This window comes from Camelus ferus, chromosome 14 (assembly GCF_009834535.1).
Source record: "Camelus ferus isolate YT-003-E chromosome 14, BCGSAC_Cfer_1.0, whole genome shotgun sequence".
In the NCBI taxonomy this organism is placed as follows: domain Eukaryota; kingdom Metazoa; phylum Chordata; class Mammalia; order Artiodactyla; family Camelidae; genus Camelus; species Camelus ferus.
The window spans coordinates 21,433,873-21,459,341 of record NC_045709.1 but is presented as its reverse complement, the minus strand read 5'-3'; the positions used below and the strand labels follow the sequence as shown (position 1 = coordinate 21,459,341).

The window sequence follows — 25,469 nt, the reverse complement described above, 5'->3', positions numbered from 1 at the left end:
CGCGGTTTGACCGTATCAGGCATACCTAATCCTTAGTTCTTTTATTCCTGAAAGGGGTCAATTTACTTTAGAGACACGAGGCCTGGAAGAAAATACTAGGCAAATGGAAAGCAGAGAAGTATAGAAAGGCTTAAGGTGACGAGGTATGGCGCCCGAGGGAAATAAGGAGATGGAGTTTGCTTCAGAAGCACCTTGAACCACGTGAAGGATTGCTGTAGGGGGGCCCTTAGTGCCCCCGTCCAGAGAGGGCAGCCTAGACGGAGCGGAGTTGCACCCCAGGTGATGTTCAAAGCCCACTCTCCAACCACTGCAGGTGCAGAAGCAGGAACGCAGAGGCGAAGATGAGGGGGTGAAACTTCCCAGCCCTTCTCTTCCTGCAGAATTTGTTAAATAAACTCCGGCCTCAGAAGGAGAAGGAGTGCCTTACGACAGCTGTGCCGCGGACAGGGCCAGGACTGGTTACATTCTTGAGATTCCTTACTAGTATTCCTTGAATCTCACTCTACAATGTGGAGGTGTTCAGCTTATAATAAAGAAAACAGCAAATATGGTTCATATTTGTCCTTGTGACATTGCTCAAATTTCCTGACTGCCTCAAACAAAGAAATCATTTGAAAACAAGTCAAGATGGTGACCTCTACTAGTGTAGTATTTTAATTCACCTTACAATGAAAGTTTCGGAATAATAGCATTTTTAGCACTTTTGAGAGTTGGGGGAAGAGAGAGTGAGAAGTTACCCGGCTCGAGGGCTACCTGGAGACCTGGCCTCTGTCCGTCCGCAGGGGTAAGGCAATCCCAGCGCCCACACATCCGAAAGCCAATCGGAGTGAGTTTCAGATGTAGGCAGTATACATTTATAGACTAGGTCAAACAAATTGGACAGTTTAAGTGAGCAGCCAATGAACAGAAACATAAATACGTTGGGGCCAATAAATGGTCATATTTATAGAGCGCAGTAAAACCCGTATCTCTCACTTGACTTGGAGAAACCTCGCCAACTGGATTGAACACGGTGGTCACGACACTGAGTGCTAAAACCACGGGAACTTCCAACTTCTGCAGTACTATTTCAGTTGCGCTGGAATATTCAATGTCCTCCTGGAGGAGAAAGAACCCCAAGTGCTAAGAAACAAAGCAAAACAAACACACACAACCAAACAAGCCAACAAAACCCCCACTTCCTTCTGAATTCCTTCACACATTTCCAGAATCTGGACAGGGCTGCCAGACTCAGCCTATATTTGGGGGAAAATATAATCCATATGTTGTTTGATAGGAAAAGAAGGATTAAGACAGACTCCAAGTAATAAAAAAAAATAGGTTAAGTGGCTCCAAGGTGCAGCAGCCCCTGCTGTTTTCTGCGTTGTGGTCGCCCCGTTTTGGTAGCCGTGGAGGTGAAGGTGATGATCCGGGCGTGGTTTACTATAAAGTCCAGGTGTGGGAATAGACCCAGCCTCCCATACACGGATGAATGATCACTTGATTCTGGTGCGAGGAGCTGTCTGCTGGGCTGGCGTTACAGTGGCTGAGTCTCGGACAAGGAGCAGGTTCACAGAGATGGAAGGCTCTTTTTTAAAAGACAAACAGAAGAACCAGCTCCTCACCCTGTCCCATCTCTCAAAGAATGCGCACCATCTCTACGGAAGAATTGTGACACCATTTGCCACGTCTCCCGCTCACTGGGGACCCCGAGAGTCTTCGGGTGATGAACACTTGGGATTCTGGTCACTGACCCACATCAAATCATCAAACTCCCTTCATTAATGCTTATGACGTGTAATTTCGCAACTGGCTATGGATTTCAGGAAACTCCAGTTTTTTTCCGTAAGAAGTAAATTAAGGGCAGTGTAAGTGCTGTTGTTAACCAAATGATAAAATCATGCCACGTCTGATTGACTAAATCAACTAGGACATCTGGGGGGGGGTTGTTTGTTTTTGCTTTTTACTTGCAAATAATTTCAGACTTGGAGGAAGAGTTGCATCAGTAAGAACGGTATAAAAACCTCCTCCATATTCCTTTAGCATAGTCACCAATTGTTAACATTTGGGTAATCTGTTTTATGGCCAAACAATGACTCATAAAAATGGATGAACCCTCCTCCTACCGATGTGGGACTGTCTGCCACACAGACGTGTCGACCGACGCACCAGCATTACTAATTGTACGGTGCTTGTCAGAACAGAACCAAAACCCATGCTCTCATGCATGCAGGTGATTGATTTACACTTTTCCCTTGTTGTCAACAAATTAACTCTAAATCATATGCTTGTTAAAACACATTGAGTTCCCATTCCTAACAGCTTGGCTAACTTCACACATATTTTGACACTGAACATTGGGCTCTAAGTGCTAAACGGAAGAGTTATGATTCCAGACCTTTCAAAGCAGAGAAAAATACATGTAAACCATGAATGTCCTAAGAGTTCCTGTCATTGGCTCTTGAGCGCCATCTTCTGGCTAAATGTTGGCGGTGAGACGTTACATTGAACACACCGATTTTTACAATCAACAGGGTCACACAGAGCATCCTGGATGCTAGATTTAAACAAAACAGAGGCATTGGCATTACGCAAGTGAAAACTGACTATGTCCACAGGGAAAAAAGCAATCCACAAGATCAGAAAGAAGATAACTAGAAGGTGGAAATGGCCCTTCTGCTTACCGGGCATGCCCATCTGAGAAGCCTTTATGGGTGGTGGGTGATGGGGGGAAGGGAAAATGAAGTGGGGATAAAGGCTGGGGGCTAGTCGTGGGGAGCAGTCAGCTGACCGCTGCAATTTTACTTTATTTTTTTGAACAATTTTTTACTGAGTTATAGTCATTTTCCAATGTTGTGTCAAATTCCAGTGTAGAGCACAAGTTTTCAGTTACACATGAACATACGTACGTTCATTGTCACATTCTCTTTCGCTGGCGATTTTACTTTAAATCATTTCTCCAAGTCACAACTCTTAAATCCAGGCTTCTTGAAGGCTAGAACTGAGTCCAATTAATCTTCTTTTTTTAACATTTAAAAAATGTGTTATTTATTTTTAATGGAGGTGCTGGAAGTTGAACCCAGGACTTTGTGCATGCTAACTATTTGCTCTACCACTGAGCTATACCCTCCCGCTCCCCTCACGAACCTTTGTATCTTCCATTGACTGTACAGTCCCTTGCTGAATGAGTGAAGTAAGCACGAGAAACAAATTTATGTCCCCGTGTTTAACGTGTGCAGGCATGCTGTTAAAGCCCGAGTCCGAAATACACAAATGTTAAGGAATACGTGACTGCAGCACAGAGTAGCGGAAGATCTAGTAATCGATCGCTTTTCAGTGGCCAAAATTATCTACATCTCTGTTTAGTCATGTTGAAAATCTGCTACTGAAATCCAACCTATCTGCAAAAACACACTATCCACTTAATGACCCTAATATACTAGACTTGGGGTGGGCTATAATAAGTATACACTTTATGTCCAAAGTCAATAGTTATCCATCATCATAAATAATTTATTATTGTATTATTTAATTTTTTTTATTTTTGTGGGGGGAGGGGTAATTAGGTTTATTTATTTATTTTTAGAGGAGGTACTGGGGATTGAAACCAGGACCTCATGCATGCTAAGCATGCACTCTACCACTTGAGCTATACCCTCCCCTCATCATAAATATACAGATTCCATCTAGAGATTCCACACAGCTGGGGAGCCACACAGCATCCCCTTTAAACAGGTGAAGTAACTGTCATGAGGCTGCGGTACTGAGCGTCACAGCGGAGCAAAACATGGAGGGATTGGCTGTCTGAGGCAACAAGGCATGGAGATAGCCTTCTACACAATATTCAATTTAAATCTCCCAGGGACAGGATCCTTTCTGCACAGGCATTCCCCACCCTTGACTTTGTGTCTGCTTTGACTCAAGAAGCTTTGGTGACAAGTTTCACTGGGGGTCGATATACAATGCTGTAGTATAACCAGTCCTGACCAAAGGCTAAAAGAGTGGAGAACAGTATCTGGCATTTATTGAAGACCTACTGTGTGCCGTATCTTGTCTCCACACATTGCCTCATTTAATCTTCTAAAACCCATTTGGGAGCAGAGTCACATCCAGGGCTCAGCTTTGGCCGTGGTGTTCAGCTGAAATCCACCATTTGCCTTTGGCCCCAGCGTTGGAAGCTGCTTCAGTGAACTTTCTGGCATCCCTGCGCTTGTGTGATCCCTGCACTTGTGTGTGCATAAGGTCTTCCGCTTGTGTAGGTCAGCATCGTATCTAATCATCTTAACATCAGAAATACAGACATGGTGTGATGTTTAGATTTGCTTTTAACACTGAAAGACAGTATTTACTTTCAAATATAGGTAAGCCTTCTATATGAATCTTGGAGTGAAAATCTCTTTTATGTGTTTAGAGGCTGGAATTTTATCAGTCCTCTGAATTCTAAATCTGTATTTCTTACTGCAAGACTGCAGTGAGTGTGACAACTGTGAAGGTGACGTAAAAGAAAGCATGTTAGCTTCAGGACACATATTCTTTTTTCAATCAACAAGCGAAATGCAAATTTAAATGATAATACGTGGCAGAATAATAAATAGTAATAGGTTCTCTCATAATTCTAGAGCTTGTAGACGTGTTCTGGGACGCCAGCAATGTTAACATTAAATAAAGTGACATTTAAGAACTGTATTTTTTTTGTTTTGTTTTGTTTTTTTAATTCTAGATAAGTCATGATCCTTCTAAGAAAAAATACGATCTGGAAATTCTTTGTATGGGTGCTTTAAAATCAGCATGTTAACCTTGCCCCTTAAAACTGCACAAGGAAAAACTCCCAGATCATTCTACAACAATGCCCATGAGAAATTATCTCTGATCCAGACACAGTAAAGACAAAAGGAAGCAGGATATTTATTTAAACATGAGTTACTCAAATACCTTGCTTCTCTACCCGTCACAGGAGAAAGTGGGTTCTATCCAGTATTGTAAATAGGTGGGCAGCTACCAGAGGAGACCTCCAGCAGCCTCTGACAGTGGAGAAATGATTGTTTCTTCCCCATAATGTTACATTTATACCATCTGACTGATACAACTTTGATAGCAAAAGCATGTGCATGTCGTCATAGGCTGACTGAAAAACTAACTCCGATTCCGTACCCCTCCATATAGTCAGAGCCTTTGCAATGCGACCTTGAAGTCTTTCCCTTCAAGAGATGGAGTGTGTTTCCCCAGCACCGGATCTGGGCAGCTTTGTGATCTACTCTGGCCCCCGGACTGCAGCCCAAGTGACCGACGCGCCAGCTCTGAGCCTATCTCTGGAGGTCTCGCTTACTGGCGCGCTCTGTCCTCACCTGTCACCCTAACCCGCCTGAAAACAAGCGCGACTGCTTGATGGAGGGTGAGGGACCACACGGAGCGGAGACGCCTTGCTGGAGCCGACTCCACCCTGGGCCGCCAGCCCCCAGCTCATCTGCCAGGTGCCAGCAGCCACGTGAGCGAGCAGACCCGAGCGTGCTGAGACGCCCTGCGTCCCGCCCAGACCAGCACTAGCACCCAGCGGACCAAAACCGGTGAACGGAAAGTGCTTATTGCTGTATGCGCCCGAGTTCTGCAGTTACTGGTCACACAGCGTTATTGTGGCAGCAGACACCCAACATAGTTAGCCAACGATGATTTTTCCAAGAGCAACATCAGGGCTATTCTTTTATCCCAGAAATCCATTTTGTGATGGTGATGCTCGGTTTTGGCCTCAGTGACTTTGCCACATGACCAGTTAGGAGTCAGCACGGATGCAGTGCATCTCTGGGGGGTAAGGGTTATTGTCTCCAATTTAGAATTACATGCACACACGCAAACCCCTAAGGCCCATGAGGGTTTGGAAGCTTTCTCAGGTCAAGTCAGGTCGATCTGACTCCAGATCTGTGTTTTTAAGACTGAGCTACAAAGTGAAATAAGCCAGACGGAGAAAAGACAAATACCGCATGATATCATGAATCTGTGGAATCTAAAAAATACAAAAAACTAGTGAATAAAACAAAAAAGAAGCAGACTCAGAGATGCAGAGAACAAGCTAGTGGTGACCAGTGGGATGGGGGGAGGGGTGAAATAAGGGTGGGGGAGGGAGGCACAGACTACTGGGTGAGCGGCTCAAGGATACATTGTACAACTCGGGGGGTATGAACAATACTTTGTAATAATTGTAAATGGAGTTTAACCTTTAAAATTGTATATATATATATTATATGTGTGTGTGTATGTCTGTGTGTGTGTGTGTGTGTGTGTGTGTGTGTGTGTGTTTGTGTGTGTAAGACTGAGCCACATTCTGTCTCTCACGCAGCCTCTGCAATGAGCTCCGGCAAGAATGGAGAAGTTCACTTTACAAGAAGTCACCCCCTGGCCAGCTGGATGGTTTATTTCAGGTAGGAAATGAAGAGATCCTTCCACTGGAAAACTCAGATCTTTGTATGAAAACCAACTTGCTTTTCTGGGAGAAGGGAGTGCCGGAGTCCCACCACACCCTGGCACAGACGCCCAGTAAAAGCGCGTGGAGGCAGTGAAACCTGCCCACCAGCGACACACGTGTAGCAGCTTAAAGAAAGGAAATCTGTTAAAACAATGCTTTTCCTAATGCAGCCCTTCTGTCAGCCTCCTGACACAGTTACTCTAAAATGAGGCAAGAGCGATGTCTTGACCATATGGTTCTAAGTCTACCAGCCTCCTCTGATCAGACTAAACTCTCGTTTGGAGGGAAGTGTTGCTGAGTGAAGCAGTGTGTATGTAAGAGAGACAGGAAACAAGCTCTCTTATTTTACTGAGACAACGCTGATTTATATAGTATTATGTAAGCTTCAAGTGTGCAACATTCTATTTCCACTTCTGTACGCCCTCCAACATGCTCCCCACCAAAAATTTAGTTTCCATCTGTCACCATACAGTTGGACCCCCTTCATCTATTTCACCGCCCCCCACCCTCACCCCTGTAACCACTACTTTGTTCTCTGTGTCTATGTGTTTACTTTGGGGAAACTCTCTTGCGAGTAAACATTTGAGTGAAAGAAAGTAAACCCATTGGATGGAGAAGAGCGGTGGTTCTTTCGGTGGTTTCAGGACCAGCATTTCTAGGGATGGTTTAGACGTGCAGATTCCCGGGCCAGACGCCAGCCCCAGAGTCAGCACTCCACGTGAAGCCCAGCAATCCGGTTCCAGCAAACCCCTCGGTGGTTCTGATGCCCACAGAGGGGGTGGAACACGGGGCAGGAGGAGGTGTCCTTCAGGGAGGACTTGGCTTCTTCCTAAGTCTGGGTCTTGTGCTCAGTTCAGGGGGAAACCAACAGTTCTGACCTTCCTTGACCTCTGCCCCCAGAGGCTCCTGGAGGAGCTGGGGTCCCCCTGGTCCCAGCTCTCTGCCCCCAGAGGCTCCTGGAGGAGCTGGCACCCCCTTTCTTGTTTCTGCACCGTGCAGGGGGCAGAAGGGAGAAAGGAGCGGGGCTGGCTTCTCCCTTGGCCCCAGCTCCCCCTCCTCCTTAAGCTTAACCCCCTGGCTGCCCTGACAAGGTCACAGCACCTTGTGCGTCATGCGAAAAATATTCCCCGACAAAGTGCTTTGCCTCCAGCTGTGAAACTGATTAGTGGCCTTAAAATCCCTGAAGAGTCTCTGCTGGCGGCTGCGGTTGCTATTTTAAACCTACAGAAGAAAAGAGCGTGTGAGGAAGGGAACTGCGGATGACGTACAGGAAAAAGCTAAAAAAAAAAAAAAAAAAACAAAAAACCCGACATAAATACAAAACAGAAACAGACTCATAGACATAGAATACAAACTTGTGGTTGCCAAGGGGGCAGGGGGTGGGAAGGGACAGACTGGAAGTTCCAAATGTAGAATAGAGAAACAAGATCATACTGTATAGCACAGGGAAACATATACAAGATCTTGTGGTAGCTCACAGAGGAAAAAAAAATGTGTGACAATGAATATATATGTATGTTCATGTGTAACTGAAAAATTGTGCTCTACACTGGAATTTGACACAACACTGTAAAATGACTATAACTCAATAAAAAATGTTAAAAAAAAAAAAAAAACCAAACAAACCCTTTTTCCCTCCAAGTTAAGAACAGAACAGCCAGTAGAAGAAATGTGACATAACTTTGCTTCTACGTCAGAGTTTTTTGTTGGAATAGCCTAACGGTTAATTGTTACAAAGCTACTTCTGAAATCAGTATCAAGAAATTCAGCTGGTAGGGACTTAGACAGTGGGACAAGAAGAGAGAGGCAGCCGGTGCAGGTTCTGGGGAAGCTGTGCCCCTTGCTGAATGCCTGGCCAGGGTGAGCTGTCTGCAGGCATTAGGAACTCTGCCCGAAATACGGGACGGAAATCAGAAGTGCCTGAAACAATAAACGTGATGGGTTCAAGTGATTAGTCAGATCTGGATTTTTTTTCCTCCGAATTCACTGCTCTCCATAAGAATGAGTTTTAATGAGGGAGGGTATAACTCAAGTGGTAGAGCGCATGCTTAGCATGCATGATGTATGAGGTCCTGGGGTCAATCCCCAGTACCTCCATTAAAAAAAAAAAAAAAAAAAGAGTTTTAAAGGTCCAGTTAAAACCTGTGGATCACTCACTGCTGAGGACGTAAGGATGCTAAACCTGCGGAAAGGTTCCAGCCAGAACTTTATCCGACAAGCGTTTCTTGAGCATCTATTCTACGGAAGACGTGCAAGGCACTGGGAATACGAGTAAAAAGACACTTAGTCTGCAGGATGGAGACAAGATGTGTGATGCTAAACAAAACCAGTCCAACCAGAGCTCAGAGGAGACTTCTAAGCTGGGTGAAGGAGGGGGACAGGGCCTCTCAGGCAGGAGGAGGGGCCTCTGCAAAGACAAACCGGTCTGAAAATGGACTGTGGGAAGTCCTGCCTGGAGGAGCCCTTGGAGAGGGGCTGGAGCCTGGGGCAGGGAGGAGAGGTCCAGGGACGGACTCCACAAGGGGCCAGCAGGTGGGCGGGGGCATTCGACTGTCTCTAGCAGAGTTGCCAGGGTTATGTCCTTGGATGATAACCCTACCAGGAGTCTGACAATGGTCTGGACAGGGAGAGAGGGCAGGGAATTTGACCAGAGACAAGAGCAGTGAACTCACATTTGTCGTTTGTCTCCTGTTAGTTAGTTACGCAGTGTGTCCCAGTTGCTCCCACAACAAAGCTGTCTGCCTCCCCAGTCAGAGCAGGCAGACACTTCAGAATCTCTGAACAGGGCCAGCGTACAATTCACTGTGACAAGGTCACTGCCTATTTGGAGAATGAAACAACTACTTCTTTTGAAATTTCATTGAAATACCCTTCAAGAAGGGCCAGAAAAATTTATTTTTGCTCATTGGGTACATGGGGTTGAACATGTTAACACTACTGTCCCTAAGGCACCTTCTGTGAATTCATCCAGGGACTCACGTTCACTGAGCACCACAGGATGCCGACCATCCACGTTTGTTTTGGTTACTGGTGGCTGTGTTCCCAGTTACTGTTTTCTAGGAAATACTTCCTACTCTGTGCACAAGGGTACCGTATTTTTTTTTCTGAAGCCCCCTTTGATCACATCCTAATATTCTGATGGAGAAGGATGCTGCTTGACGCGGGAGGGGATGCACTTTCAGGCCTCGGCTACTGCCTTGGGAGCAAATCACGTGGAACGGACAAATACTCATCTGCTGGCCCGCGTGTCTGATTTGCAGCGAGCGTACAGGCAGCTCGATTTTTACCCAGTGCGGGGGGGAGGGGTAGGAGTAAGCTCATAGCAGGAAAATAAACTGTGAAAAAACAATACAGGTCTCACAGGTGGAGAAGCTACAGATGTAACGTTGGAGGTAAGTGCGTTCTTTCTCCATAAACCCGGTAAAGAGCTGAGCAGAGGCAAGAGCTCTCTCACGCCCCCTGGTGTCTTTTGGTCTTACTTGCAGTATTCCAAAATTTCTGAATCATTATTTCAGGAGAAAAGATCCCTAATTCCCTAGAACAGATTTTTCCCTAATTCAGGGCACATCCCATAACAGCAAATAAAGTTTAGTTCCCCATCCTTCCTTATGAGATATTTTGTAATAACAACAACAACAACAACAATAATAATAATAATATGAGAGACAGCAGGCCTGGTGTTTGCTGATGGCTGTGTAGAGCTGGGAATTTTAAGTGTTGCTCTAAACTAGTTTACATCTAAGACAGACCATCAAATAGGCAGCTATCAAGACCAACCAACAAAAAGAGACCATTTAGGAAAGAAAAAAATCCCCTTTCAGAGAAATAATCAAAATCATGTGATTAGAAGAGTGAAGAGTGGTTTATAAATATTTGCTCTTACCACTTGTACTAGAAGCTTCAGAAATCTGACAATTAAAATTTTTAAATATCTAAAGAACCTGAACAAAATTAAAGGCCAGATAACAGACTTTGGGGAAGTATTATTCATGCATGTCATTTCTGGGGGGAGGAGGAAAGACTCTATTACCTTACTTACTGCCTCCAGAGCCAAATCTCCATCTCCTTAAGCCTGAAGCCTGAGGCCCCAGCAGCGCACCTGGTGCACACTAGATCCCAGGAAAGCTTTGTTTTCGCACAGTTTGGACTGGCCAAGGCAAAATGACACAGTGCCAAAGAGGTCTCACAGATACAAAATAGTGATCACTTTGCTACATCACTAAGTAACCAGCAATGCAGTCAACAGCAGGCTGGACAACTCTGAGCAGAGGACCCCTCCTGTGCTGGGGTAGATTTACCAGGACTTGACCACCGACCCCTCTAGGTTATTCCTACAGGAGTACCTGCCTGTTGGCACCTTACTCCTCCTCCCCAGGTCAGTCAACCTTCCACGTTCCCTACACCCAGTTAAAATCACAGGGCACTGCTTTTCAGAGAACAATGTGGTTTCTCAAAACCTTCATAAGGCTTAACAACTAACAAAACATATCTTACCAGCATGAGGTTTCTGTTTTCAGAGCCTAACGAAAGGCAGAAGAAAACTAATAGTGTCCCTTTTAATAATACCCCGAGGCGTGACTCAGTGAACCCAAAGAATCAGAAGGATCTGCTTGCATGGAAGTGGGAGTCCACAGCCTTGTGTGTGATGTCTTCCTGGTCCAGGGAGAACATTCTCACACCAGTGCTTCTGCGCGCTTCATACAAGGGGCAGGTGAAAACGGGAGCCACTCCTTACTTTTTCCAAAGTTAAATAAAATGTGAACGATGCCCAGTAAAAGAACCTTCAGCTATGCACACCAGCTGAACCGAGGAACACCGCTTTAGGAACTGCAGACAAATTATTTCAGTTGTACTGTCACAGGAGGGCAGCACGCTCCCCTCTGGCTAAATCCAAAAGCTTGCCTGCCCTAGAGTTTCCAGAATAACGTCGCCAGGGCCTTTCTCCGCCCTAAAAAGCCCAGAGGTTCAGTGTTCACTGCTGCGAACGCAACCAAGTGGCTTCCCAAAAACAGGGGGCTGACCCGCCAGCCAGGCCGCAGGGCCACCTGGACACTGAAACCCAAACATGTGAAAAATGTTCTTTCCGAGTTTGTCACCAGCCACGTGCCCAAGACGCGGGTTTCTCGGTCCTGGACGTCCTCACACAGCTCAGCCAGATCTGGGCGACTAAGCAGCCGGGAAACTAACGCGGAAACGCACGCAGGCGGGACCGGCCTGTGCGCCCGAGGCCCCCGCGCACGGTTCACGCCCACGTGCCGGGAGCTGTGCTCGCGTGCGCGTGGGCACCCCCGCGGAGCTGGTCGGGGAACGCGGCCACGTGGGGGAACCGCGGAGGTTCGGCCGGGCCGCGAACCTGCGCTTCTAACAAGTCCGCGTGCCGCCGCGGGCGTCGGGGGAGGGGGAGGAGGCGGCCCGAGGCGCGGAGAACGTTCCCCGCGGCGCGTCCTCGCCTTCGGGCTCGGCGGGCAGCGCCTGCTGCGGCCGACCGCCCCCGGCGGCCGGGACAGACGGCGCCCAGCGGGGTCTCGGCGCGCTTTCCCCCTTAGCCGACGCTCACACCTCCGCACGCCCCCGCGCCCGCGCCCGCCTCCCCTCCGCTCGCCAACCGCTCGTAAGGAGGGCGCCGAACCGGGGGAGGCTCCAGGTCCTGCCCGCCCGATCCCGCCGCTCCCGCTCCCGCGCCCGAGCCCGGCCCAGCTGCGCCCCGCGTCCCCGCCCCGCGCCCCGCGTCCCCGCCCCGCGCCCCGCACTCACCGGGGCTGGGAAAGCGAGCGGGAAGCCGCGACGTGGGTGGCTCAGCCGGAGCTTTGCGGGAGCTTCGGGAGGCCCCCTTCCTTCCCTCCGGGTGCGGCGTCGCCCGGTGGGTGTGAAGGGGGCGTCAGCGCGGCGCCCCCCGCCCCGCGGGACTCAGGCCTGTGCGGACGCCTGCGCCGCACCGCGTGGCAGCCGCGCGCCGTCCCGTGGGGCCTGGGTTCCCGGATCCCCAGCCACCCGCAAAGAAACGCGGATTCCTAGCTGTTAAAGCTCCAGGGGCCTCTAGGGCAGCCTCCTTGTTCTTCAGAAACACAATTCTCGACAAGTGACTTGTCCAAGAGTATCTTAATCAATTCTTGTTTGTTTTCAGTTTTCAGAGTACTGAATGTGGCTAATTTCTCTGGGCACACTTCGTAAATGTAAAAACTTTAGGACAACTGGACGAAATCCCAATCTGAGGGGGTAAAAAACCGAATTCAGGGAAAACCTGGTCTTGTGGTCGGTGTGCGACCGTTTAATTTTTGGTGACTACTGCATGTCCTTCCACTAGGCTGGGGGTCAGTGGGGGTCCACGTGCACTAGTCAGCAGAACGATGGAACGCCCAAGGCCGCTGTGGCTATGGCTGGCCTGTGTGGAGAGGGCGTGGACGGACCACGGGTTCCATCTAGCGCCCTAGTTCTTAAGAAACCAAACAGCAACAACAGTCAGTCTGAGCCACCAGCCCTGAGGAACGCAGGCTGGCAGGAGACCACATATGTCTTTATTTAGCAAGTTCCTTTCCACCAGGAAGCCTCCAAAAGTCTTCCTGAGCAGAAATGAGGCTTCAACGGGCAAGGCTTTTGGAGAAAGAAATTTTAACAAACGACTTACATAGGGTAGTCCAGAGTGGGGCTGGTTTTTGCCTCAGGAAATCTTTTCTCAGTGAGCCTCAATGGCTGGGAAAAGGCTATTTTTCAGGGACTAGACAAGACTCTGTCAAAGTAAATTACGCACTTAATAATTTTTCCCTCACCAGACTGAAACCTACATGATGTCAGGCAACTGGTTTTTCTTGTTTCCTGATGTCACCCGAGGGCCTAGCAAAATGTGTGGCGTGTACTATCTGCACAATAAATACTAACACATGTAAGAGCATCGATGAACCATAGAATGAGTCTGACGTTCCTGAAAATCACTCATGTAACCCACATGTCAGCCAAGGGCACCCTGTTTATTCACATGTCGGTTGTATGCATTCAATCCCCTTCCACCCTCCTGACCCCGAGACACCTGCTCAACTGTCTCATGGAAAGGACCCGGGTCTTTTTCCATCTCTTTGTTCCACCGTCCTCTGAGGGCGGGCGTTGCCTCTGGGCCAGCTCCTCTCCTGCTCCTACGACCGCTGCACTAATTCCAGGCGTCACATCCAACAGGGAAACCCACCAAAGCCACCTACTCTGGTCTTCTCGGTAGGAAAACAGTCTTTCCCAAAAGTGTCTTAGCAGAACTCCTCTCATCTCACTGGTGGGAATTCAGGCATATGCCCACCTCTAAGCCAATCACAGATGCGGGAATAGAACCACCATGACTGCTTGAAACCAAAAAAAAGCTCCCCTCTGAGCGTAAGATAAAGAAAGACGGTCACCTGACGAAACCAGGGTTCTGTCAGCAAGCATGTAGCGGAAAGCGGGTGCTGGGTAGTCAGCCAGCAACGTCTGCAACAGTCACGTGTTCAGAAGAATGTGTGTTACCATGTATCGTGTGAACAAGCAAGATAACACGAGGGTTTTATTCTTAAGACTATTAATCGTCACTGTACCTGATAAATAATTTCCTACGCTGCAAGTGTGGGTTATGAAATTTAATGTTACCTGGCCAAGAATATGTCAGTAAAAGGCTGTTTAGTTATGCTATTAGTTGAAGCTCTTCAATATTAACTCTAACCATTTTATTCATATCTTAATTTATCACAATACTTATCGACTACTGTTCTTTCCTTAATGGAGATCAAAGTATTCGATTACAAAGCACTTGATGTAATTAGACTAAATAATTTCAAACAATGAGAAGAGGTGAAAACCCTTTCTTATAACACTGAGATATTCCAGTTAAGGATTACACAAGGATTTACTTAAAGGGTGTTCAAAGCTCTATTGTTTACTTTGGTGAAGGGCTTTGCTGCAAACAACCTGAGCGTCCAGGTTAGAGGGCTGGGTAAATTGTGATACAGTCAAACAATGAAATGGCATGACCTTCTTTTTGATTATTTTTAGCATTTCATTTATCTCATCTACTGGTTTATTAGACATACCATTTTGTTTAAGTTCTTAGTGGTTCTGGGGTGAACAGTATATATCTTTAATTTACCAGTCTACTTCTCAACAGTAGGACACTGCATAATATACAGTGTAAAACTGTGTAATAGTATACTCTCATTTCCTCCCTCCTTTACTTTGTGATTTTTTTCTGGCTTTTCTGAGAAGTCAGTGGTCATTCCCAGTTTGTTTTTCCTTTGTTAACTTTGTAATGTGATTTTTCCACCTTCTGGCTAATTTTAAAGTGTTTCTCTTTACCCTTGATTTTCAGCAAATGGATTATGGGGTGTGTGTGTGTGTGTGTGTGTGTGTGTGTGTGTGTGTGTGTGTGTGTGTGTGTGTTTAGCATGCTGTGGGTTGGTTCTCTGATCATCATGCCTGGAAATACTCTGCCTTTATTTCTTTAACCTTGTCTTCTGTCATTTTTGTATCTGCAACTCCAAAGCCTGCATAGAAGACTACTTGGTATCTCACAGGCAGTAGGTGCTCCCTGCAGTTGTCGTCCAGCCTCCTTCCTCTTTGCATTTCATTTTGGATAGTTTCTATTGCTCTGTCTTCAAGTTCTTGTTTTTTATTTTGCAGTACCTAACCTGCTGCTAAGGTTATCCAGTGACTTTTTCATTTCATATATTGTATGTAGCAGCTCTGGGAGTTTTATTTGGCTTTTTTTTTTTTTTAAATGCTTTTCATTTCTTTCCTCGCTGTGTTCGTGTCTTTAAGTCACTAAACATTTGTGTAACAGCTGTTTAAAACTCGTGTGTATTAATTCCATCATCGCCATCAGTTCTGGGTCTGCTTACATTGACTTACTTTTGTCCTGGTTACAGGGATTAGATTTTCCTGCTTTGAATATCAAGTGTGTGTTTGGATGTTAGACACTGTGGCTGTTACATTGTTAAGGGTCTGAATTTTGTTTTCTTCCACTAGAGGTGGGTTTTTGTTTTTGTTTTGTTTTGTTTTGCTTTTTCTTTTTTCGCAGGCAGTGAAATTAGCCATGGACCCCACGGATGCTTTAGAGCTCGTTTCTAACCCTTGCCGAGACTAAGCTGAGCTTTGATGAAGTGAGATGAAGGCTTGGAGCAGCTCTGGCCCCGATGCCAGCTTAGCCTCACCACCAGGTAGGCCCTTGGGGGTCTCTGCGGAGGATCTCAAGTGCTCACCAAGCTCTTTCCACCGTGCTTGGTTAAAACCTGAATCCTGCGGCAGCTCTGGGTACCATTCAGTTTCCATCTCTCTGGTGGTCTGTCTCTGCCAAATTCAGCTTGGTTCACTCACCACATAAGTAGGTTGTTACCATCCAGCTGTTCTCTCTACGGTCTCCCTACAGAAATGTCTACAATCCCTTTCTCAAGAGTACTTTACCTGGCTAATTCCAGCTGCCTCGGCCTCCCTAGACTTCAATCTCAGGGTCCTCAACTCAGTGAGAGTCCTGTGCTTTGCTTGGGTAACACTTCCCTGCACCACGGTCTGGAAAATGCCTCTGGACAGAAATCCTGGCTTACTTTGTTTCCTTTATCTTAGGGATTATAGCCCTTTGTCTAATGTTTGAAAACTTCTTTTCATACATTTTCCCAGTTTTCTAATCGTTTTAAGCAGGAGAGTAAGCCTAGCATTAGTCACTACGTTATGACTGGAAGTGGAATCTCCCTGGAAATTTTTGTAAATAGCTCGATTGAAATTTAATCACCAATTCATCCATTTAAAGTGTTTAATGGTTTTTAATATATTCACAAATATGTGCAACTATGACTGCAATTTTTGAATATGTTCATTGACTCAAAAAGAAACTTGTGCCCTTGAGCTATTAACCTTTGACCCCTTCATTTTTCCACCAGCCCTGTGCAGCCTCTAATCGACTTTATACCTGTAGATTTGCTTATGCATTCCTCAGAAATGGAACCATATTGTATGTGGCCCCTCATGACTGTCTTTTTCACTCCACACACATAACGTTGTGCAGGTTGATCCACGTGGTGCGTGTCTCATCCTTTAATGGCTGAACAGCTCGCCATCGTGTGGACAGCCCACATTCCGTGTACCCACGTGTGGGTACCTTTCTGAGATTTTAACTGGGCTTTCTCCCAATGTTTTCCTTGTTGCCTTATTTCCCCTCAAACAAGTATCAGGCTTTTTAGTTCATTTCCTCAGAGGAGTCACTTGGCAGCACAGAAAATAGAGGCAGCCTTCAAGAATCCTCCATCTTTGCTTTTAAAAACTCACTAAGTAGAATTTGGTCTGAGAAAGGGGGCTCCACCCTGGACGAGAGGAGGGGTGTGAAAGGCATCTCTTTGTTCCTGCAAAGTGCACAGGGGAGACGATGTGTTCCAGGAGAGGAGTGACTTTGCTGGGGACGTTAGACCACAGGCGTAGGGATTCCAGCCTCCCCCGAGGGTTCCAGTTCCCCATACCTGACACAGAGCATCATAAAGTGGCCAGACCGAAGGGAACCATGTGTCTTAGTGGTGACCTTTGTGGGCAGATGACAGAAGAATGGAGCTTCCCAGCTCTTCACAGCGTCCGAAACCCTGGAAAGGTGGTGCACACCTAAGGCAGAGCCACAGGGGTGACTGGTGCTGATTCTCCACCAGCCCTAATGTGGGGGGGTCAGAGGGAGGTTAATGAGTTACGGCAATTCTTCCACACCTGGTTTTGAGGCCCAAGATTAGTCTATGCTGCACTCACTATCTGAATTCACTGCAATCAAGAATACTGTGCACATTTCATACACATAACATAACTCAAAAATGACAGGATATTGTACTTAGAACAATGTTTCGTATGCTGCCTGTGCCCTTAATCTGTGAGCTTTCAAAAGATAAAGTTTCTGTGTGATCCCTTTCCAATTAAGCAAAACAACCTTATTCGGCAACATAACATCCTTTACCTTTTTCCCCCCAAAACAATGTGTACCAGAGTTTAACTTTTGGTGACACACAATGCTTTTTAGTTTTGTACTTCAGAATGAACTGATAAAGCATCTCACAGAAGCAGAAAAATAAATTATGTAAAACACTGAAGGCAAATTAAGAAAAAGCAAGCAGGGTTCCCCATTATTTATACCCGAGGATCGTGACTCAATCGATACATAAAGAACAGACCGTCCAGAGCCCCAGGAGTGAGAGTCGGGGGGCGGCTCACCGCAGCGGCCTCGGGAAGGATGTGCAGCCCAGGCCTCACTCAAGGACGGCCTCGGAGAGGGCGGAAGGGACAGTCCCCATGGGCATGCTCTTGGTGGTGTCGTAAGCGTGGACCAGCTCTTCCTGAGAAATCCCGGTTTGCTCCACTTGAGAAAAGGCGGACCCCTCTGAAAAAGCAAAGCACCGGGGTCTCTGTTAGAGCTGATAGTGGGCGGCGAGCGTTCTGGTGGCAGAAATCGAATCTCCAGCCGGAGTGGAACACGCTGGCCACACCAGCCAGGCCAGTGACTGAGGCGGGGAAGTGGGAGGGCTGGGGGGGGGGGGGCTTGGTAACGGAGCAGTTGGCAAACCTGGCCATGTGCGAGCCGCTCGAGAAGCCCTTCCTACACCCTTATTTCTGGGGCCACCACCGATCTGTGGGTGGCTGGACACCCGCGTGTGCGTTTGAAGTTCTCCCCGGGAGTCTGATGTAGTGCTGTGCCCTTCCTGAGAACCGAGTCCCAGGGGTGCAGCCTGGCCGAGGGGCCAGGGCACTTGTGCCTGTTTCTGTGGGGCCGTGGCTGAGCCCAGTCTGAGCAGCTCAAACAGTGGCCACATGATTCCCTGAATTCACTTCCCCCCACCATTCAAGAGGAGAGGCCCCGGAAAGGTCTGAATCTTGAAACTGAAACTTACAACTCAAACCCAGAAAGGTAGTTTCTGAGGCTGAAAACTTGCTAGGGGACAACACGCAGTATTAATATTAAACTTGGTAAGGAATCCATGATGCTGGAAATAGTCCTGCTTTTAAATTTAGCTGATTTAAATCGGTGTTCAAAGCGGCTTACTCAAGTTTATATGAATAACAAGGTCACAGGTAGAAATTCGCAGAGGAGTTAATCCATCACTGAGCACTCTCTCACTGGGAGGGTCAACCTGATAATCATTTCTGAAAGCAGAGCTGGCATTCACCCAGCAAGGGAGAGAGCTAACCAGTATCTTCATTCTTCTCTGAACCTTGACCTTGACAGGTTAGACGTGGAGCATCACACGTCTGCATGACACATTCAGATTAAAGTATTACCCAGATGCTGCCTCTACCCACGTGCACCGAAGGTTTACACCATGGCTCGTTGATGACAATGGAGTTACTTTGAGTGGCCATGCTCCCTGCGGAAGAAAAAGTAACTTGTATCCACGCATTGTGTCCTGGATTATTGACCGAATGGAGTGCCCGTGTGTGGAAGGAAGAGCGAGTGGAGTGGTCTGCAGCCTTCTCTGCACGGTGGCATTGCTCCGCGCTGGCAGGAAGCCCTGGGTCCGACACTAATGCAAGACCCGTGGTTCTCAGACCTGAGTGGGCGCTGCCTGCAGAAGGTCTGATTCAGTGAGTCCGCGGTGGGGCTCCGGGGCTGACATTTCCGGCCGCTTCCCAGGCCACGCTTCTGCTGCTGGTCTAAGGACTGTGCACGAGAGCCGCTGTTTCAGGCCATTTTCACGACAGTCCCGGGATGGATGCAGGTATCAAGTTTCCCACCCCTGGGGGTTTCGTTCCTTCCCTCTTCAGACAGATTCGACCAGAACCTCAAAGGGTGAGGCAGGCCCACGGCTGTGGCAGGAAAACCCTGAGGGTTTCTGGGCACTGAGGCCCCCTTTCCGAGTGTACGTCCAGGCTGGGTCCATCATGCAAACCACCAAAGGTGGGAAAACAGCTGTCCTCTCCCTTTATTTTAAATGTTCTAAACATAAAAACATGGAGGGCTGTGAAAAATGAACATATTAAAAAAAAGTCCCCGCTCTTTTAAAATGGAAGGTGTGTTTGCATTTTGACTGGTCTCCTCCCCACTCGAATGGAGGAACCAAAACCCTCTTTCTGCTTGTCTTCGTTCTCATCCACCTAAGGCCTCCGGGGGCTGGAGGGTTCAGCCGAGAAGGGATATTTCTCCCTGGGTCACAGCAAGACACACACACACAGAGGGTCTTCCGGGAGCAGGTGATGGTCCAGCTGCATTGCCCCATCCAAGCGAGGCCCGGACTGGGGTTTTGGAATTTGCTTTTATACATTAGTGTTTTGTTGTGGTTTCTTTCTTCATTCTAAATATTTGCTTTTGAACCTAATTTTGTATTTGTAGTTCTGTATTCTTTTCCTAAAAAGCATCCCCCAGTTGATATGAAGCTCTGGACTTACAAAAACTGGGATCTGCCTTTATTCAGAAGCAAAATCCATCTTTTGGAAACCTGGGCTGGCTTTCCTTCTCACGGTGTCCCCAGGAAGGAGTGCCTGCTGGATGGACAACAGGGGCCACAGTCACGCAGCCCACCTGCAGGGCACCTTGGGTCCACCAGCACCTGCCTGATGGGCATTTAACTGCCATCTGCACCCAAACGGGGCCTCAGAGAGAACCCCACTCTTAGCATTTCCCACCTTCATTCATCTTCAGGAAGTCCTGAGAGCCAGAGAGGAGTGATGGGGGCTGGAGAACACACTCGAGGGACTGACTGGTGACCCTCCCCCGGCCGGCTCCTGATGCATTTGCTTCCTCAAGGCTGATCACAGCCAGGATCCCGGGACAAGAGGGCAGAGGCAGGACGGGTAAGAGGTGAGAGGAGAAGGACGTGGGGAACCTTCACGTCATTTTTCCCTCCAACCTGGTAGAATGTCTCGCAGACTTCAGAACCCACCATGCCGTTTCTTATTATTTTGGCATAGTTGTCTCATTTAATTCACTTTATTATAAGTCTGGGAGTCTGATGATACCTTTAAGAAAGTCAGAGTTTTCTGTCTCAAGAAAGAGTTGGTATTTTGCAATTAACGGACAATTTCCCTGTTTCTTATTTGAATCCAACCAGTGCGGGAGGAGTGGGTGAGGACCGTTACACTTAGCAACACAGAGATCTCTGGTGGCCTTGCCTGGAGCAGTGTCCATCGAGTGACGGGAGTGAAAGCCTGAATGGAGTGGGTTTCAGAATGGGAGGAGAGGAATTGGAGACACTGGACACAGATAATTTGATTAAAAATCATTGCTGCCAAAGAGTGCAAGGAAATGAAGCAAAATCTAGTGGGTAACGTGTGGGCAAGAGAAAGTTCTTTTTAAAACAACCTGCTGGGTTAAGAAGGATCCAGCAGAGAGTGAACAACTGAAGATGTGGGATACATGGGAGGGAACTGCCCGGGTGATGCTCCTGAGCCGGCAAGAGCAAATGGACAATGGCACACAGAGGACTGGCTTTCCACAGGGGAGTGAGAGCAGATCCGTGCAGAGGGGGAGGGCAGAGAGTGTGGTGCAGAGCTGACGGCGGAGGTCTGCTGAGAGCCCGCGGAGGATCGTTTCCAGTCCATTGCTCTCAGGGATGCAGAAATCAAGGTCATAGGTTGGGAAGGATGGGAGAGATGTTAACCGAAATCCTTGAGACACCTGCTGTATGTTGTTTTCTAGTCCTGGGTCAATTTTTAACCTTTCATTATCTTTCAGGTGTTTCTACCTAAATGTCTCGAGGGAGAGGGAGGTGAGGTGGCTGAGGACAGGGAGGAAGAGCAGGGGCTGTGCCCGAGAGAGACCTCACTCCCAGCGACAGGGAAAAATCAACAGAGAACCAAGGATTTTGAAACTTTGAACACCTCGGTCAAAGGAGGGGGACAGTGAGCTCTGCTTCCCAGGAGACAAACACGAGCTGTTCCTTTACGTTTACTATTTGCGGGGTTGAGCTGTCCCCCACCCTAGGACGGTACTCTGCAGTCACACTGTCAGACACGGTCACATAGGCCTGAACCTTTCACGCAGGCACGTCTTGGATGGCTTCTTATTGCAGGCGGGGAAGAAAATAACTTTCGCAAGTCTCCACGCCTGACTGAAGCTGTGCTAACCTGACACCCTGAAGAGGGGTGAAAGTTTTCACCAGGTAAAAAGTATTTGAGGCCAAATACCATTTCTCCATGTACAATGGGGCGTTTGGGGCCTGTCAGAGGACCTTGAAAGCAGGAGGGTTTTACCTGCAGGAGCGGGAGACCGGAATTACCTCCTTTCAAACTGCACTTGCTGTAGGCCAAGCGCACTCACTTCACAAATCTAACTGAGCCTATGAGATTACCTTGACTTTTTAGAAAATAGGTAATAGTACAGGTGGTTACCTTTTGAAAAAACAAGTATGGTAAAACACACGGACATAAACTTCACCATCCACACACACTTCCTGCTGCCTCCCCCCAGGAGCCCCCCTTCTGCTCTCTGACTCTCTGAATTTGACTGCTCTGGGGACCTCAGGTGGCCGCAAGCACACAGCACTTGTCCTTCTGTGTCTGGCTTTTCTCACGCAGCGTAGTGTCTTCGAGGAGGAGGACCTGACTTTCAATCACCCGCCCTCCCTGTGAGCCGACGGAGTCCCTGTGTTGTGGCCCACTTCACGGCCCGGGACTTACGTGGGTTGCCCAGATCAACGGAGTTGTTCCGGAAGACCACCTCGCAGGGCTGGGGACTCGGGGACTTCTGGAGATTCGCTGTCTCCATCCTGGGACTAAATCAAACACAGCCTGCCTTTAGTTCATTGGAACAGACTTCAGAGGAATTTGTTGGGTAGGGGGGAAGTTGCAAGATAAAAGTAAAAAAAAAATCTCCCTCGCATTTTGGAGAATGTTCATATATTTAAAATAAAATGGGTATTACCCGGACACGCTCAGCAAGGTGTTTCTTCTGAAGGAGCATTTTGCTGTGAGTGTCTCTTACATACAACCCTCCTCCTGTCTTTTCCAAAGAGCTGAAGTGGACAATAGTGTCCTATTTGTCCTCAGGCCTCCAAGAGCACCTTAGAGATTTTATGGTCCCAGCTTCTTTCTCTTAGGACCATGCTGTCACCTGCACTGGTTCAAGACTCCTAACAGCGTGGGCGAGGACAGGTCGGCTCCAGGCACGAGGGAGACCCTCTCCAGATCCCGAGGCTTACTGGGGCACCTGGAAATCCAAGGACAATACCTTCTGAATCCCAAGGAGAAGGGCCACTACATGAACTGGCCCCTCCCAGGCTGCCATGCTGTGGACAAACTTAGCACAATTAGGGACCTTCATGGCTTTTTCTTCCTTTTTTCTTTCTGTAAGCTGAAAGACGGGATTAAACAAAATACCCACGCAGCCCAGCCTAGCCTGCTCTGACTCTGGCTCCTTGGATGTCACCAGGCCATCCTAGGGGCCTTCTACTGCTCTGGGACTTGCCATGCACCCTTGCATTTCCAGGAGCGTGGGGGCTCGGGGCCGTGCTCGCCAACCGCAGCTGCTCTTAACAACCGCAAGGCCTCCCACATGCCACACCCTCCCGCTGCCGCTGCGACGATGCACAGAATGCTTGGTCTCTAAGCTCTGCCTGAAGGGCCTGAAGCAGAAGCTCCAGGGGTGGCCTGGCCCAGGGCTTGTGCCGACAGGCTGGCCTTGGGAAGGGCTGGCTACTGGCTTCCCTCCGAACTCTCCTCTAGGGTGAAGGTTATTCACTGAAAATGCTCCGCACCAGATTTTAACAGGATGGTAAGTGTAAAAAAAAGGGGGGTGGGGTGGGGAGGAGGGGAATGGCTGAAAACTCTGAAAGCAGTTAAAAAGAGTCAGATCAGGTTTTTACTTTGCTCATAAATCCAGGGACTGAAGAGCATCTGGTTCTGGGATTTTCAGAACCTGATTACTCACCTGCATCTCCTCCTTCTCCCTCTGTTAAATTTGTCACAGATTAAACACTTACATGGCTCAAAATTTTAAAGAGAAAATCAACACAGGTAGAGACTGAAGCTTCCCTGTCCCACCTACCAGCTGCTCACTCTACTCCTTACTGAGGTCACGAGGAGCGGTCTCTGGGTGACGCCGCAGCGGGGCCTCGTGAGCACAAGCGACTGCGTGTTCCTACCAGCCCTGCCCGTCTGCGCCTCAGGCCGCACGCTGTGCGTGGCGTCCTGCGTCTGACTTCTCCTGTTAATGTGTCCTGGAGACATTTCCATCTCAGCACACAGCGTGTCCCCAGTCCTTTCCACAGCTGTGAGTGTCTCAGCCTGGGGCTGATCCACACAGGTGTGGTTGTTCCGGAATGTTTGCTATTCCAAATATTGCTGCAGTCCCTAACGCTGGGACATGTGCAGGCATTTCAGGGGTGGAAGGGGGGTACTTTCCCAGAAATGGAACTCCTGAGTTGAAGGCTATCGCACTTGTTTCTGATAGACACCGCCAAGTGAGCTGACCTAAGTCTTTACTTTCCCATGTTTTCATCACCCAAGGGCTGCCAACTATGACAGGTGAAAAGCAGCCTTCCTGTGTACTCCCCATTTTCATTTCTTTTCATGAGTGACGTTGAGAACATGTTCATGCGATTAAGAACCATTGTATTTCCTTTTCTGCAAACCGTTATACTTCACCTGCTTTTCTATTAGCAGTGGTCCTCCTGCTGATTTCCAGAAACATTGTATCTACTTGGGAGATTAGCCCTTTTTCATGTAAACTTTCATTTTGTCCAGTTATATTGTTTTATTTTTATTGAAGGTCATTTTGCATATCATAAAATGCATAGATCTTAAAAGTACAGTGTGATGAGTTTTAACAATGTATCCATCTCCCAGATCTGTTTTTATGCCAGTCCCATGCTATTTTGATTACTACAGCTTTGTAATATCATTTGAAATCAGGAAGTGTGATGCCTCCAGCTTTGTTTGAACCTATGGATGGCATTGGGTAGCGGGAACACATTAACGATATTGACTCTTCGGATCCGTGAACACAGGATGTCTCTCCATTGACTTGTGTCTTCTTTAATTTCTTTCGTCAATGTCCATAGCTTTTGTTGCATAGATCTTTCACACTCTTGGTTAAAATTATTCTTAAGTATTTTGCTGTATTTGATGCTATTGTAAAATAAAATTGTCTTCTTTATTTCTTTTCAGATAGAAATGCAACTGATTTTCGTATGCTGATTTTGTATACTAAACTTTCCTGAATTCATTTACTAGGTCTAGCAGTTTTTTTGTAAAGTCTTTAGGAGTTTCTGTATATAAGATCATGTCACCAGCAAACAGAGACAATTTTACTTTTTCCTTTCCAATTTGATGCCTTTTATTTTTTTTCTTGCCTAGCTGCTCTGGCAAGGACTTCCAATACTACGTTGAATGAAAGTAGCCAAGAGTGGGCATCCTCGTCTTGTTTCTGATTTCAGCTTTTCACTGTTGAGTATGATGTTAGCTGTGAGCTTGGCATATGTTGAGGTACATTCCCTCTACACCAACTTTGCTGAGAATTTTATCATAAATGGATGTTGAATTTTGTCAGGTACTTTTTCTGCATCTATTGAGATGATTATATGATTTTTATTCTTCATTTTGTTAATGTGGCTTATCACGTTGATTTGCAGATGTTCAATCAATCTTGCACCCCTGGAACAAATCCCACTTGATCATGCTGTATGATCCTCTGAATGCAGTGTTGAATTTGATTTGCTAAATTTTGTTGAGGATTTTGGCATCTATGTTTATCTGGGCTATTGGCCTGTAATTTCCTCTTCTTGTACTGTCTTTATCTGATGTGGCATCAGGGTAATATTGGCCTTGTGAAATGAATTTGGAAGCGTTCCCTTGTCCTCTTTTTTTGGATGAATCTGAATATGATTGGAATTAATTCCTTGAATGTTTGGTACATTCACCAGTGAAGCTGTCTGATCCTGGGCTTTTATTTGTTCAGAGATTTTGACTACAATGTAATCTCCTTACTTGTAATCGACCTATTCAGATTTCCTTTTATTTCATGATTCAGTCTTAGTAGGTTGCACATTTCTAAAAACGTGTCCATTTCTTTTAGGCTGTCCAATCTGTTGGCATATAGTTAGTTATAGTCGTTTCTTATAATCCTTGTATT

General features: G+C 47.2%; 1 protein-coding gene across 1 annotated transcript in view; it reads right to left on the bottom strand.

The window, feature by feature from the left end:
• Positions 1 to 16,179: 16,179 nt before the first annotated feature.
• LOC102506116 (phospholipid-transporting ATPase IB) overlaps positions 16,180 to 25,469 on the bottom strand; it is a 105,382-nt gene continuing 96,092 nt past the window's right edge. The window contains exons 36-37 of the mRNA XM_032496424.1: positions 22,019 to 22,113; positions 16,180 to 17,789 (exon numbers count right to left, since the gene is read on the bottom strand). Of these exons, the coding sequence (XP_032352315.1) occupies positions 17,659 to 17,789; positions 22,019 to 22,113 (226 nt within the window). The 3' untranslated portion in view covers positions 16,180 to 17,658. The remainder of the gene's footprint in view (positions 17,790 to 22,018; positions 22,114 to 25,469) is intronic.